Below are 15,740 nucleotides of genomic sequence, written 5' to 3' on the forward strand. Positions count from 1 at the left end.
TTCTATTTGTGACATTCATGACACCCTATCTCACAGTCATGTATAGAAAACATTTTATCTTATCATCTTAATAATTTCATCCTTCATTTACTTCAGGAAGCCGTGTATTGCAATTTTATTGTAAATATAGAAAATCTAGCAATTTAAATGAATTACCCTTTCCAACAAACATTCTGTATTCATTTTAAATGAAAAAGAAAAGTTTCACCTGTATTTCCCAGTGCTTGAATTTGCTTTATTTTTCTATCTCCTCCTTAGATAACGTGGGTACAGCAGATCAAATTGAAAGAAGAGTGATACCTGAAAAATTACTTTGTAAATGGTTAGCACTAGAGAATCGCAGATACCTTAAATTCAAAAGCTGAGAGAGGTCAGTCTTTGCTTTTCCTGGTTCTCTTGCCTACTTAAACCTGCAGTTTCATAGTAACTTTGACAATAAATTCTCTTTTTTATCTACTTCTTACAGGGTCTCCTTAAAAAGAATGCAGCAAAATGATAATGACCTTGGGGAAAGCTTTTCCCCAAAGTCTTCCTCCAAGTCAAAAACAAATTACAGAACTAACAAAGAACTTCAATTTCCAGGTTTCTGTAATTAAAAATAAATAAATAAATAAGTAAAAACACAAATTTAGAGGTCAGTCAATTATCAGATCATAATGCCAACTCAAAGCATGATGCTAACTCAAAGCCAGTTGCCAAATTTTTTTTTTTGATTTTACACTTTTTTCTTTGGGTCCATGTGGTTCAATGTGTGTATTAAATTGCACACACTTAATATACCATATCAAAATATATATGTTATTGATAGAACTTTAAATGTTCTACTCTTTTTTCTTTTTTATAAATTTGTTCTAAGAAAATTTTGTTCTAGTTAGTTTTACCCGACAGTAGAATGTATTTTGACATATTGTATACAAAGGGAGCATAAATTCTCATGGCTCTGGATGTACATGGTGGCATCCCACAGTCCTTCCTATCTCCACAGCCCAATCCTCCCCTCCCTCACTCAACTCTGCACAATCCAAAGTTCCTTCATTTTTCTTTACCTGTCCCCACTATGGATCAACATCTCTTATCTGAGAAAACATTTGGACTTTGATTTTTTAGGATTAGCTTACTTCACTTAGAATGATATTCTCTAGTTCCATCCATTTACCTGCAAATGCCATAATTTCATTCTTCTTTAATGTTGAGTAATATTCCGTTGTGTACATGTACCACATTTTCTTTATGCATTCATCTGTTTGAAGGGCATCAAGGTTGGTTCCATAGTTTGGCTATTTTGAATTGAGCTGCTAAGAACATTGATGTGGATTATTATTGCTTATATTCTTAATAATTGCCAATCTGACTGGGGCAAGATGAAATCCTAGAGTAGTTTTGATTTGCATTTCTCTAATTGTTAGAGATGATGAACATTTTTTCATATGTTTATTGAATAATTCTTTTTCTTCTTCTGTGAAGTGTCTTTTCTGTTTTTGAGTTCTTTAAATAGCCTATAGGTTAGTGTTTTATCTGACGTGTGTGTGATGAAGATTTTCTACTAATCTGGAGGCTCTCCTTATTGATGGTTTCCTTTCCTGAGAACAAGCTTTTTAGTTTGAATTTGTCCCAATTCTTGATTCTTAATTTTACTTCTCATGTTTTAGGAGTCTTTTTAAGAAGTCAGGTCCTAAGCCAACATGATGATGATTTGAGCTTACTTTTTCTTCTCTTTGGCGTAGGGTCTCTTGTAGTGCCTAAGTCTGTGATTCACTTAGAGTTGATTTTTGTGCAGGGTGAGAGAAAGAGGTTAATTTCATTTTTTTACATGTGGGTTTCCAGTTTTCTGCTTATTGAATAAGCTGTCTTTTCTCCAATGTATGTTTTTGCTGTCTTTGTCTAGTACGAAATAACCTAATTTATCCAGGTTTTTCTCTGTATCTTATATTTTGTGCCATTGGTCTACCTTTCTATTTTGTTGCCAACACTATGGAGTTTTTGTTACTACTGCTCTGTAGTAGAGTTTTAGGTCTGTAATTGTGATGCCTCCTGTTCCACTCTTCTTGCTAATGATTTCTTTTGCTATTCTGAGTCTCTTATTTTTCAAATGAATTTCATGATTGTTTCTTTCTAGTTGTGTGAAGAGTGTCATTTGGATTTTAATAGGAATTCCATTAATTCTGTAGAACAATTTTGGTAGTATGGTCAAATATTTTTTTAAAAAATTTTAGTTGTGAATGAAAACACAATACCTTTATTTTATTTTTTATGTGGTGCTGAGGATGGAACCCAGTTCTTCACTTGTGCTAGGTGAGCATTCTACCACTAAGCCACAACCCCAGCCCCAGTATGGCCATTTTGAGAATATTAATTCTGCCTATCCAAGAGCATGGGAGATTTTTCCATCTTCTAAGGTCTTCTTCAATTTCTTTCTTTAGTGTTTTGTAGCTTTCATTGTAGAGGTCTGAAGTTTTCTTTGCTTGACGTGTCTTTCTCTGGTTTTGGTATCAGGGTGATACTAGCCCTGTAGAATAAGTTTTCAAGGGTTCCCTCCTTTTTTCTTTCATGGAATAATTTGAGTATTGGTGTTAATTCTTCCTTAAAGGTTTTGTAGAACTAGGCTGAGAATCTGTCTGGTCCTGGGCTTTTCTTGGTTGGTAGACATTTGATGGTACCTTCTAATTCATTGCTTGAAATTCATCTGTTTAAATTGTGTATGTCCTCCTGATCCATTTTGTGTAGATCATCAAATGTCTCTAGAAATCTGTTGATGAGTTCAAGATTTCCGATCTTATTGGAGTATGAATTTTCAAAATAGTTTATATTATCTTCTATATTTCAGTAGTGTCCACTGTGCTATTTTCCTTTTTCATTGCAAATTTTAGTAATTTGAGTTCTCTCTCTCCTTCCTTGTTAGCATGGCTAAGGGATTGTGATTTTTTTTTATTTTTTCAAAGAAGCAACTTCTTGTTTTGGCAATTTTTTGAATTGTTTCTTTTGTTTCAATTTCATTGATTTCAGCTCTGATTTTAGTTATTTCCTGCTTTTTACTGCTTTTGGTGTTGATATGTTTTTCTTTTTCTAGGGGCTTTGAGTTGTAATGTTAGATCATTTATTTGTTGACTTTTTATTCAATAGCATGCTATTTTATCTCCAGGTGTAAGAGTGCTTCTATTTTTTTTAATTATGATTGATTTCTAGTTTTATTCCATTATTATCTGATAGAAGAATGTGTATTCACTCACTGGAAGATGAAATACTCTATGTATGCCTATTAAGCCTAAGTCATTGATTGTATTATTTAATTCTATAATTTTTTTAGTTTTGGTTTGTTTTGGAAGATGTATCCAATGGTGAGAGAGGGGTGTTAAAGTCACCCAATATTATTGTGTTGTAGTCTATTTGATTCTTGAAATTGAGAAGGTTTTTTTTATGTATATGGATGCTCCATTGTTTGTGGCATATATATTTATAATCGTTATGTCTTGTTGGTGTATGGTTCCCTTCAGCAGTATGAAATATCCTTCTTTATCCCTTCTGACTAACTTTGGTTTAAAGTCCACTTTGTCTGATATGAGGATGGAAGCCCCTGCTTGTTTACACTGTTTATGTGAGTGATATGTTTTTTCCCAAACTTTCACTTTCAGTCTGTGAATGTCTTTTCCTAGGTGGTGAGTCTCAAGACAGCATATTGTTGGGTCTTTGCTTATCATGGAAGGTTTTTATTTCATCTTAAAATCTGAAGCTTAATTTTGTTGGATATAAAATTCTCTGTTTGCATTCTGTTTGCATTCATTTTCTGTCAGAGCTTGGTATATGTTATACCAGTACCTCCTGGCATTGAGGATTTGGGTTGAGAAATCAGCTGAAACCTGAATTGGTTTCCCCCTGTATGTAATTTATTTAGTTTTTTGTCTTGTAACTTTTAAAATTCTATCCTTACTGTCACTATAATATGCCTTGGTGTGAGTCTGCTGTAATTTTGTACATTTGGGGTCCTGTAAGCCTCTTATGGTTAATTTTCCATTTCATTCTTTAGATTTTACAAAGTTTCTGATATTATGTCATTGAAAAGATTATACATTTCTTTGGTTTGTATCTCCATGCCTTTGTCTAGTCCAATAAACCTTAAATTTGATCTTTTCACGTTATATCATATTTCTTGGAAGTTCTGTTCATGGTTTCTTACCATCTTCTCTGTGCTGTCAACTTTATTTTCAAGAGTATATATTTTGTCTTCATTACCTAAGTTTCTGTTTTCTAAATGATCTATTGGTGATTCTTTCCATTCAATTTTTAATTTGGTTTATTGTTTTCTTCATTTCAAGGATTTCTGCTTGATTGTTTTTTATATTCTTTGCCTCTTTATTAAAGTGATCTTTTACTTCCTGGGTTTTCTCTCTGATATCCTGTATTTCAAAGATCAGTCTAACTATGTATTTCCTTAACTCCTTCTCTGACATTTCTTCTACTGTGTTGTCTATGAATTCTATTGTTGGAACTTCTTGGTTTGTTTTAAGTACTTTGTTCCATTATATTTTCCTGTATGTGTGTGTCTTTCAATCTAGTGGTATGGATCTGAGGCTGTACAGCTTCTACCCTGAAGTCTTATAATGTCCCCAAAGGCTTCCAGTATCTCACCTTTAAAAGGGAGACCAGTATTAAGAGCAACCAAAGAAACAATATACAACCTGAAACCAAATAGCTCCTATTAAGGCATCTACAATTTTGTCACAATAGACAAAAATGATATCTTTGATTATTAACAATATAATAGTAAGGTTACTACAAGGGCTTACCATTTATAATGATGGATAATGAGGGAACAGACATAGTGCAAGATGTAATGTTCATGAAGGAGGGGAGAAGATAGAGGAAAAAATTTATAGTAAGAGCAAGGAAGGAAGTAATAGAGGTTGAATGTCAGTATGAGAGCAGTGAGAAAGAGAATCCAGGGAGACAGATAGATGAGAGAAAAAAAATATATAGATTTTTTAAAAAGTAAAACTATAAGAATATATAACAAAACTCTAGTATACTATTCAGATATCCTTTTCCTCAATAAAATGATGTGTGAAAAACATTTGATTCAAAATTCATAGAAGTGTGAGAGACAGGGAAAAAATTTAATAAATAAAAAATAAATAAAATTTTAAAAATAATAATAATAAATAAAAATAAAAGAAAGTCTCAAAGGAAAGTTGAGCAATTGCTTCTGTTGACTTTAAAAAGTTTTCTCAGCTTTCCTTCTCCATGGATAGGTGGGTGTGTCTGAAGTTTGATGCTAGCTCCAGTCCACTGGGTGCCAGACCAGTTGGGTGGATGAGCTGATAGACAGTAAGATGTTCTCATACCCTCTTCCAGTCTTTCCACCCATTGTAGCTGGACCCTTATATTTCTATGGACTTTAAGACTCACTGAGCTGCAGAGAGCCCATTTTTTCCCAGTTTCTCTAACCTATGTTTCCTCTGTGGCATTGCCCCTATTCTCTAGCTTCCCATAGGTCTGCCAGACCCTGACTGACTCATGCAATCCCAGATGCAATCTGACAGACCTGGGCTTCAGCTTCCCCAGGCTCTGCCTTGCTGCAGTCCTAAGATCTCAATGCCATTTTAACTTTCAGAGAGACCACCAGAGATGTGCTCACACCAAGAGGTGACCATGTAAAGAGGCAGCCCGATGGTGGCCAATAGCACACCCAACAGAAATAATAAACATATCTCTAGGCCCTGGACGGTGTCCCAAGATGGTGGTGGCCACATGTAACCAAACCTGTGGGTACTGTGACTGTACTTTCAGGCAGCAGGAGGCAGCGAGCAACTTACTGGCAGTTTGTGGGAGGTCTGCTATGTGGCCATCCATAAGCCCTTTCATCACCTGGTTATCAGGAGGGCCTGGGTGTGCACTGAGCTACTACTGATCATGTCCTGGGCTGGAGGTTTCTGCACAAGTAGTTCATTGTATCTTAATATCACCTTAATTGTTGTCATTTAGTTTTTTCTCTATTCTGTCTTCCGAGTAATTTATTAGCATATAGTTTCAGCCCATGAATTACATCTTAGGATACAGCTGCTATGTTTTATCCCTCACATTTCTAATAAAAATTTTCTTTTTTTATTTGCTAAAGTTTTTGTATTTGCTTTGTAATAGCTTGTAATATTTGATAGTTCATATTACTATATTATGCCATTAAAAGGATATTATATTTTTATAAAATGAATATGGTCATATTAAATTTTGTGTCTAACTGAAAATCATGCACTCTTTCTATTCTTTACTCTGATATAGCTGTTTCCAACCATATTTCTTCCTGTCTTAAGTAATTTTTTAATTGAGTAGTTGTATGGTTGTGAACAAAAATTAAATATTTTCTTCATTTTTGGTTTTCTATATGAATAGACTTATTCAAATTATGCCAGAAATAGAAGCCCCTGGAAAGTGCTTATTTTATATCTAATGTCCTTACGCATATATGTGGGTGTGTTTGAGTGTGATGGGAATCTGTTAGCAGAAACACATTTCTTTACTATGAGTCCGTGAAGTAGATTTTCTGAGAAAATGAATACAGAATTTACTCAGCTTAATTTAATATATCAAACTGCTCCATTTGCTGCAGAGATCTTATTTCATAAAACTACCAACAATGATTAACTATGTATTAATATTGCTAGCATAACTTAGTGAGGCATCCCTGAGAGTTATACTTTATTTTTTAACTCCTTGGGTGAACTACTATTTTCAGAGCTTACTTCTTTTTGCCCAAGATTGATAGGCATGTTGTGATAATTAGCATTCCCCATATCCCATTACATAGATCCTACAAGGGCCAGGGTCTTCCAGTATTTCTAAGCTTTTATTTTAACTTATCTTAGTAGTTTTCCATGAATAATAAATATTCTCTTTTTGAGTTTAATAGTTCTCATTTTGTATCAATAACATATTATAGTAGAGTATTAAAATGAATACACAATACTTTTCTTAAAATGTTAAGTATTAATTCCAATACAAAGCATAATGAAAAATGAACAGGAAATACATTATTAACAAGATATGTTCCAAAATATTCAAAGTAGTACTATATATAATTTCCCTGAAGGGGAAACTACACAAATTCTACCAGTAAGATAATGGAAAAATTACTCATTTTAAATTCATATAATGAGATGCTACATGTTATGGAAAATAATTTGATATTTCACAAATTTGAGGAATGATTCTCACAAATGTAATAATGACAAGATAAATAGTAAATGCATAATTTGTATCATGCTTATTCTACAAATACAAGGAATAAGTAAATGATTTTAGAGATGAAAATCATGAAGTTATTTATTATTAAGAGGATGAGGAGGATTTCTAGTATAGTGATAGTTTCTGCCTCAATCTGGATGCTGATTACTCAATAGTGCTCAGGGTGTGAAAACTTGTGAGTGTATATTGATAATAATGGTAATATGTGCAAGTATCTGTATTTTTATGTTTCAGTGAAAAGTTTTAAAAAAGAAAAGCAATATTTTCTTCAGCTTTTCAGTACTTGAAGGCATGAAAAGCATAAATTTTTCAACATATTACCATATAATCCTTCATTTTAAAGAAATTGTTCCTTTCTCATCTTATGACCACAATCCAATGATTAAGTAAGATTGCACAGGGTATAAATAAGAATAATGCTCAATTTATCGATGATGAATCAAGGCAGAATCATGAAACGACAGATTGGACATGTTCCTAGTTGATCACTTTTCTCTCCAAGCCCTGAGGACAGGAGGATTCCAAGAGTGGGTCTCACTCATGACTGCGCTCTCCTGGTACCACGCTGTGAAAAGCAGAAATAATCCAAAAGTTTACTTTCTTTCCAGAAGTATTCAATGACACCAAACTTTCCTCAGAGCATCCTTCATCTCCGTGTTTCTCAGCGTGTAGATCAGAGGGTTGAACATGGGAGCGATGATGGTGTAGAAAAGAGCAAACACTTTGTCTTCTGGGAATGTCGTGGCTGGCCTGATGTAGATGAATAAAGCGGGTGCAAAAAAAAGGACCACGACAGTGATGTGGGCACTGCACGTGGAAAGAGCTTTGCTGCGGCCCTCCCTGGAGCATCCCCTTAGGGTGTACAATATAAAAAAGTAAGACAACATCAAGACACCAAAAGTCACCAGTGCAATTAACCCCGAGTTAGCAATGACTAAGAGACCTATTGTGTGTGTATTAGAACAGGCCAATTTCAGCAAAGGATACACATCACAGAAGTAATGATCTATCTCATTGGGGCCACAGAAGGGTAAGAAGATGGTAAGAAGAAACTGACTGGCAGAGTGTGCAAATCCCCCAGCACAGCACGCCAGGATGATCGTGTTGCACCTCTGTCTGCTCATGATGGCAGCATAATGCAGGGGCTTGCAGATGGCCACATAGCGGTCATAGGCCATCCCCATGAGGATGAAGATCTCGATGCCTCCAAATAAATGGGTGGTAAACAGCTGTGCCATGCAGTTATTATAGGAAATGATCTTCTGTTCAGCCAGTAAGTCGGTCATTAATTTAGGGGTCACTGTGGACGTGTAGCAAAGGTCAGAGAGCGAGAGGTAATTGAGGAAGAAATACATGGGCTGGCTGATGAGCTGCGAGCATGTGATAGAAACCATTACAAGCACATTTCCCATCCAAATAGCAAGGTAGCAAAGTAACAATAATACAAAGCAGAGGACTTCTATGTTCTTATTGTGGGAAAGTCCCAGGAGAATGAATACAGTGAGATTATTACTTTTTTCCATGGTCCAGTTCAGATAGAGCACATAAATCAACTGAAATGACATAATTGGTGAGCTTAAATCTATAAGTGTTTGCTGAAAAGTGTGATGGTTATTTTCTACTTGATGCACTAACTAGATGTAATTTATTTAATTATGGTATTTCAAAGAATAAAAACCTGGTGTTCAATTAAAATGGCTCTCAAGACTCCCTGTGAATACATACTGCTTGATTTCTATTACTTCTTCTGCAAATGGTGATCAACTCTTGTCTTAGTGAGCACCAATGTTTTTGTTCAAACAATATTATTATTTTATTTTTGATCATATCTACTCCTAAATCTTAATAAAATAGTCAATTGATTCCTGTAAAGAATTCTGCTCTGACTTTCTGGGACTCAAAATGCATTAAGGAAACAAGTATAAGTCACATAGCTAATATTTTTTTCATTATGTACCAACTAATTTAACTGGTTTTGTTAGTTGAATACACATTATCTCAAGTCTGTCTTAGAGTTAGTTAGCTTAAAAACTAAGAAAATTTACAGAAAAATATTTTAAGATACAATGTTGTCTCTTTAAGAAGATGAAACAAGCCTTTTGAAGTATTTTTGTGTTATTTGTTTCCTTGTTATTGGTTTTCTCAATGATTTACTGAAAATTATGTGCTGACACTTTAAAACACAGAATAGCTTAATTTGCTAATTAATTCAAGGAGAACAACAAAATCTCATGAACCACCAAATAAACCTAAGAATAAGTCCCTGAAAAGACAATGCTTTGGGAAATGTTATACTAAAATTTGCCCTCAGTGTAGGATAGTATATTTTGGAAGTCAAATTCCTTTTAACCTTGTGATTGGAGAGTACGTATTTTTTCCTGAATCCATCCAATACTATCATTTTATCTAGTCCCACAAACTCTCCAGATAGTGACAAATCCATACAGAACTGTGGTTTACAGGGAGACCGATTGATTGGACAGGCTTCGTTTTTAGCACAATAACATAATATGCCTTTACTTTGCATGTCAACTATTTCATCTGTTTGAGCACAAAAAACAGGGAATTACATGCCTTGTGCAATATGTGTATTTGTGACATTTAAATAATAATGGAATGTGAAGCTGCTTTGTAATTTTCAGTAATATTTATAAGCACATTATTATTGAAATATGGGGAGTAATGTTTTGATAAATTTTACTCTGAGCATATACAATAACATTTAAGAAGGTTGAAATATTGTGAGTTGAATGTTACTCAAACTCTTAATTTTCCTTTTTTTCACAAGTGGGAAATTTCAATTCTAAATCAATGAAAATATCTGAGTAGAGTGCTTATCATCACCAATCAGTGAAAATTATTTCAAAGTAAAAGGGTTTGATCCTATGAGCTGACACTGTTGTAGTAGCAAAGACCTTGTTGCTGAAAACTGACACAGAATTATCATCATGTTCCATCAATTTTGGTCTCTACTATTTTAAATTAAAATGGTTACTCTTAATTCTTATCAGATGATCTCAAAATAACTTTTTTGTAGTATACATTTTCCTACCCTAATCTTAAATTTAATTTCTTAATCAAACTCTAAGTAAAATTTCTCCCTATTTCTCCATGGTACAAAGTAAATATTGTTACCAAAACAATGAATAATTGATTTGTAATGGAAGTTGAATTTCAAAATAAATACATCCATTTTCATATAAAATTTTCAGGAACATACTTAGATAAGAGGCACATTTTAGAGAAATTGGTTTTAATCTAGCCCAAAATTGAACTATAGCATTATTTTCCATTAAATAAGAAAAGCTATTTTGTTTCATTTGAAGAAAAAAATCAAATATTGGGTATATTATCTGATTTGAATTATTCTTAAAAGTGATTTGTATGCCTTTTCGTTTTAATAAACCAAATCATATCAATGTAATCTAAAACTCATCTGAAATATACTGCTTGGCCCATCTTAAGCATATACAGACTCTTAAATGAAATTTGGTCTCAAAGTAAACCTAAAAGTGTCCTCAAGCAGTGTTACTGTATTCATCTGTCTTCATTGATCATGAGATGTCTTCATTGATCTTCATTGATTCCGGTAATCAAGTCATGTGGATTCAGAAAGTGGAGGCTGGTGATAATTTCTCTACCAAACAATTTTCTATTTTTTTATGTTTTACTACCACAATGAGTAATTTATGGGCAAAATATAATAAGCTCAAGTTTTATGAAATATAATAATTCATTATAATTTAGAGACAATCCCCAGTTACATGACTTAACTCAATCACTAACTGTAGATTTGATGTTTGCAAATTTTATAATTTCTCTTTTAAAAGATTTTATTCATTTTAAATATATGAAAATGTATGTAACTGAATAATTAGAGGTTTGTTCTGAGATTCAATAATACATGGAAAAGAGTGTTTAAAAAAAATAAAATAGTGCATGGATGATGTCATTGTGCTAACATTAATGGATCACAAAATAAAAGAGATAAAAATTACTTTAGGCTTATACAGGTGAAGAAACATATACACAGTAACACAACCCGTGTTCTGGTCTTAAAACGTGAATTTTCTGACCTTGGAGCCTGAGCTCATACACATGTCACTATCGGTCCTGTCACAAGTTCAAAAACAAACAAACTGTACAGCAACAGGATAAATTGGACATTACCTCTGCCTCTCCCACTTTTGAAATGTGCATTACAGGTCCAAGTCCCAGGCAAACCCAGGCTACCTCCTGAATTTCAGTCAGTGTTCCACTCTAGCCCTCCAAATTTCCCTGAAAAAAAAAAAAAAAAAAACAAATCAGTTCAGGCTTCTTAGATACAGAAGCCAACTGTAGAAATAACAGATGCCCAGCTCACACACTTCCCCGGGAGGCAATAGGCCCTTATTCTCTGAAGCATGATTGGAGTGCCAGTTCTCACCGACACTTGGGGATGTGACCTGATATTCTTGCCCATTAGTTTCCTCTCTGTAAAAGGAGGGAACCAGCTTCAACAATCTCTAAGAATCCTTCCCAAATTGTTGTGCTTTGCCCAATTCCAGATGTATTCTTCTTGGTCCAGGTCTGTTACCTCTTTAGAATTGTGACAGTGTGTTCCTCTTTACCTGAGGTCCCCCAATAAACTGAGCAGCATCATTCTGATGTTGATCTTACGTTTCTAGAATATGATATCCCACCACTATTGGACACTCAGCACCTCCTGGAACTTCATGTTCTCTTAATCCTAGTCTCTAGAATTTCTGATACTGTTTGAAAATGAGATGCAAATAAGTATGTTTTCTTAACACAGAAGTGAAAGGATATTTTCAACAAATATCACATATTTATTCAAGTAATGGTAAGAAAGAAAGAAATAATTTACTCGCATAGATTCTTCACTGATTTAGAATTTTCTATTTTATAAGTCTTTTATGTTCTCTCTTCATTGAAATTACAATCATCCCTTAGTATTTAAATTATTTCCTGTGACTTTTGATTTGATATCTTTTGCACAGTGTTACTGATCCTTCACTTTCTGTTTTTCCCAATTTATGCATATAGTTTGTATACATATGCAAATACAAAATGCATATCAGTTTGTATCTACTGTCACATCACTGAATCAAATAATTTACAGAAGGTCACCCCATAAGAAAAAATAAAAGTTTGAAGCAGGAGTACTTGGCTTTTGGAAAGTAGTTAATCATAGTCTCCAGAGAGCCAAATTAATCGTGAGTACTTTCAGGCTCAAATATAAGTAAAACTAGATGTACATTATATTCTAAAGGTATTTTTTTTTTCTCCCAGAGCTTTGCTTCTTTATTGAATGGAACACTTTATGCATACCAAAGTAATCAACTCACCAGTTAGCATCCTTTTATATCGAAGTTATTGAGCAACTCTACAAGGGGATTATAAATACATTGAAAAAAAAAAAAAGACTCTTCTACAGCATGTAGTTCAAATCCTATTCACCACAGAGTTCTTAATGACTGAGAAGGGCTGTTTATGCAGTCTCAGTTTCTTTTTCCCATCTTTATAACCTGAGAAGAAAGCTGTAGTTCTCGTCCCCATGTTAAGAAATGATTCTCACCAATTTCCACACAGTATTTTATCATGTTCTCTAGGGAAGAAGTGTGTGTCTGTGTGAGCTTCAAGTATTCTTGTCTAATGTGAGTTTTCTAGAAAATTACAGACCTGTAGAACTTCCTTTCATTTCAAGTTAAATGTTTTTCAAGAGTATAGTCAAAAATCCTGTAATTTTCCCCTAGTTTTATATAATTTATAAATCCACCTTTTTTTTTCTTTTGGTACATCTATGCTGAAAACTAGGTTTACTTCTAAGTTCCTCTATGAGCTTCACTAAGAATAGTAAATATTTAACAAACGAGAAAACACCTTGCCAGGCACAGTGGTGCATGCCTGTAATCCCAGTGGCTCAGGAGACTGAGGCAAGAGGGTCATGAGTTCAAAGCTAGCTTCAGCAAAAGTGAGGCACTAAGCAACCAGTGAGACCTTATCTCTAAATAAAATACAAAATAGGGCTGGGGATGTTGTTGGGTACCCCTGAGTTCAATCCCAAGTACAAAAACAAACAAACAAACATGTACTCACCAGCAGGTTGAGCAAAGGGATGGTACATATCTTTATAACATCACTAGGACCATGTAATTTAGGTTAGTTATGATTTCTCAGAAAACAAATCTTTTGATGATTGCATAATTTTCTCTTTACCTCTGATAGATCATGTTTCCATTATATACTCTGTTCAAAATTAACATTTCTTCAGCATTCTTTGTTTATTTTTTGCAATATCTTTCTCTATGCCTTTACTTTTAATCATGTCTTATTGTCTTTTAGTTGCCATATTTAGATCACACACACTGAAAGTAATTAAAATATATTTGGTTTAAAGCCTGTCATCATACTAATTGTTTTATAATTTATTCAACCCCTTTTGTTCTTTGTTTTATATAATCTTTTTCACTGCTTTTAAATTATTTTAAAAATACTGAAGTACTGATGGTGAATATTTTATCTGTACATATTCTTGATGGTGTCCTTTGCTATAAAGAAGCTTTTCAGTTTGATATCATCCCATTTATTAACTCTTTATTTTACTTTTTGCACTTTAGGAGTCTTATTGAGGAATTCAGTGCCCAAGCTAACATGTTGAAGAGTTGAGCCTATTTTTCTTCTAGCAGGTGCAGTGTCTCTAGTCTAAGTCCTATATCTTTAGTTCACTTACCATTGAGTTTCATTCAGAGTGAGATATAAGGGTTCAATTTCTTTCTATTAAATATGGATTTCTAGTTTTCCAAGAAAAATTTGTTAAAAAGGTTATCTTTTCTTCAATGTACATTTATGAGTGCCTTTGTCTAGGATGAGATAACTGTATTTTTGTGGATGTGTCTTTGTGACATCTGTTCTGTTCTATCACTCCAGACAGAATTGCATTATTAAAGAATACAAGTAACAGTAAATGTTGACGAGGATGTGGGGGAGAAAGGAAATTTCATACATTGATGGTGGGACTGCAAATTGGTGCAACCTCTATGGAAAACAATATGGAGATTCCTCAGAAAACTTAGAATAAAACAACCATTTGACCCAGTTATCCCACTCCTTGGTTTATACACAAAGGACTTAAAAACAGCACACTACAGTGACTGGCCACATCCATGTTTATAGAAGGTCAATTCACAATAGCCAAGCTACATGTAAACTGCCGCAGTCCGGCTGGCTGCAGCAAAATAACCGGGGGGTGACGAATAACTTGTGTACGTTGATACAGCAGGAGTGGAAGCCCTGTATTGTAGGATCTGAGGGATATTTATACATTTTACACAGCTTATATAATTAGCATAAAATAGATACAGCAGTCAACCAATAAGGAATCTCCATACTTAATGGCTCGCTTTTGTTACTTCACAAACCACTCCCTCTGGCATTTTGCCAGACACCATCCAGACTTGTTTACAGACTCTTAACATTTCTCTGGCAAAATAACAGGTGCCAATCTGACTTGTTTACAGACCTTAACAGTAAACAATCTAGGTGGCCTTCAATAGATGAAGGGATAAAGAAAATGTGGTGTATATACACAATAGACTATTACTCAGTCACAAGGAAGAATTAAATTATAGCATTTTCTGGTCAATGGATAGAACTGGAAAATATCATGCTAAGTGAAATAAGCCAATCCCCCAAAACAAAGGCCAAATATTCTATATGATTTGAGGATGCTAACCCAAGACAAGAAAAGTTAGGAAAGAGAATAATAGAAATCCATTGAACTAGACAATGGGAAATAAAGGGAAAGAAGAGGGGAGAGGAATAGAAAACACAAAATTAATTGGACATAACTTTCCTAGATTTGGTGTGTGTATACACAGTCAGGGTAACTTCCACATTACATATGACTCCAAGAGTAAGAATGTAAAGAGAATAAGTTATACTGTATGTATCTACATTCTGCCAAAATACATTCTATAGTCATTTATAACTAAAAATAAAAGAAATTTTAAAAAAGAAAAGAAGAAAGAAAAATAATGGATTAAACTGTATTTTATAAAGAAACTATATATTCTTGCAAATTTTCTATAAATCCAAAATGATTCTAAGACTTTTAAAATTCTTCATAAACCCTTCAATTAAAGTTGACCTCATTTAATCTATGATAAAATATCTTAAATATATAATATACAATCAGTTTCACAAAGAAAATGTTGACAATCTACTTTTTCAATGAGCCTCAATATTTCCAAAATAAAATAACACAAATAAATTTATTACAATATCTTTAAAATCAGAGGCAATGATATTTTAATACAAACTTTTGATAATTTCTTATTTTTAGTCTTCTCATTTTCATATTTTTGATTTTTGTAACTGTAAAATTTGCATATTATATTCAGTGTTGCATATGTACCCTTTCTTATTAAAATTCTTGTTGTTTATTATTTTGTCCAAGGAAATCCCAAATTATTGTGAGATAAGAGATAAATACAGAGTAAAGGCGT

The 15,740-nt window shown here is 33.6% G+C and overlaps 1 protein-coding gene across 1 annotated transcript; it reads right to left on the minus strand.

Annotated features, from left to right (window-relative positions):
- Positions 1 to 7,847: 7,847 nt before the first annotated feature.
- On the minus strand, positions 7,848 to 8,756 carry LOC143391685 (olfactory receptor 4P4-like). The gene has a single exon (XM_076844445.1). The coding sequence runs from the start codon at positions 8,754 to 8,756 to the stop codon at positions 7,848 to 7,850; it is 909 nt and encodes a 302-aa protein (XP_076700560.1).
- Between the last annotated feature and the right edge of the window lie 6,984 nt (positions 8,757 to 15,740).

The sequence above is a fragment of the Callospermophilus lateralis genome, chromosome 2 (genome assembly GCF_048772815.1).
Source record: "Callospermophilus lateralis isolate mCalLat2 chromosome 2, mCalLat2.hap1, whole genome shotgun sequence".
NCBI lineage: Eukaryota > Metazoa > Chordata > Mammalia > Rodentia > Sciuridae > Callospermophilus > Callospermophilus lateralis.

Bases quoted from the DNA above. Each gene is read 5' to 3' on its own strand.
- LOC143391685 (XM_076844445.1), bottom strand. From the start codon at position 8,756: ATGGAAAAAAGTAATAATCTCACTGTATTCATTCTCCTGGGACTTTCC.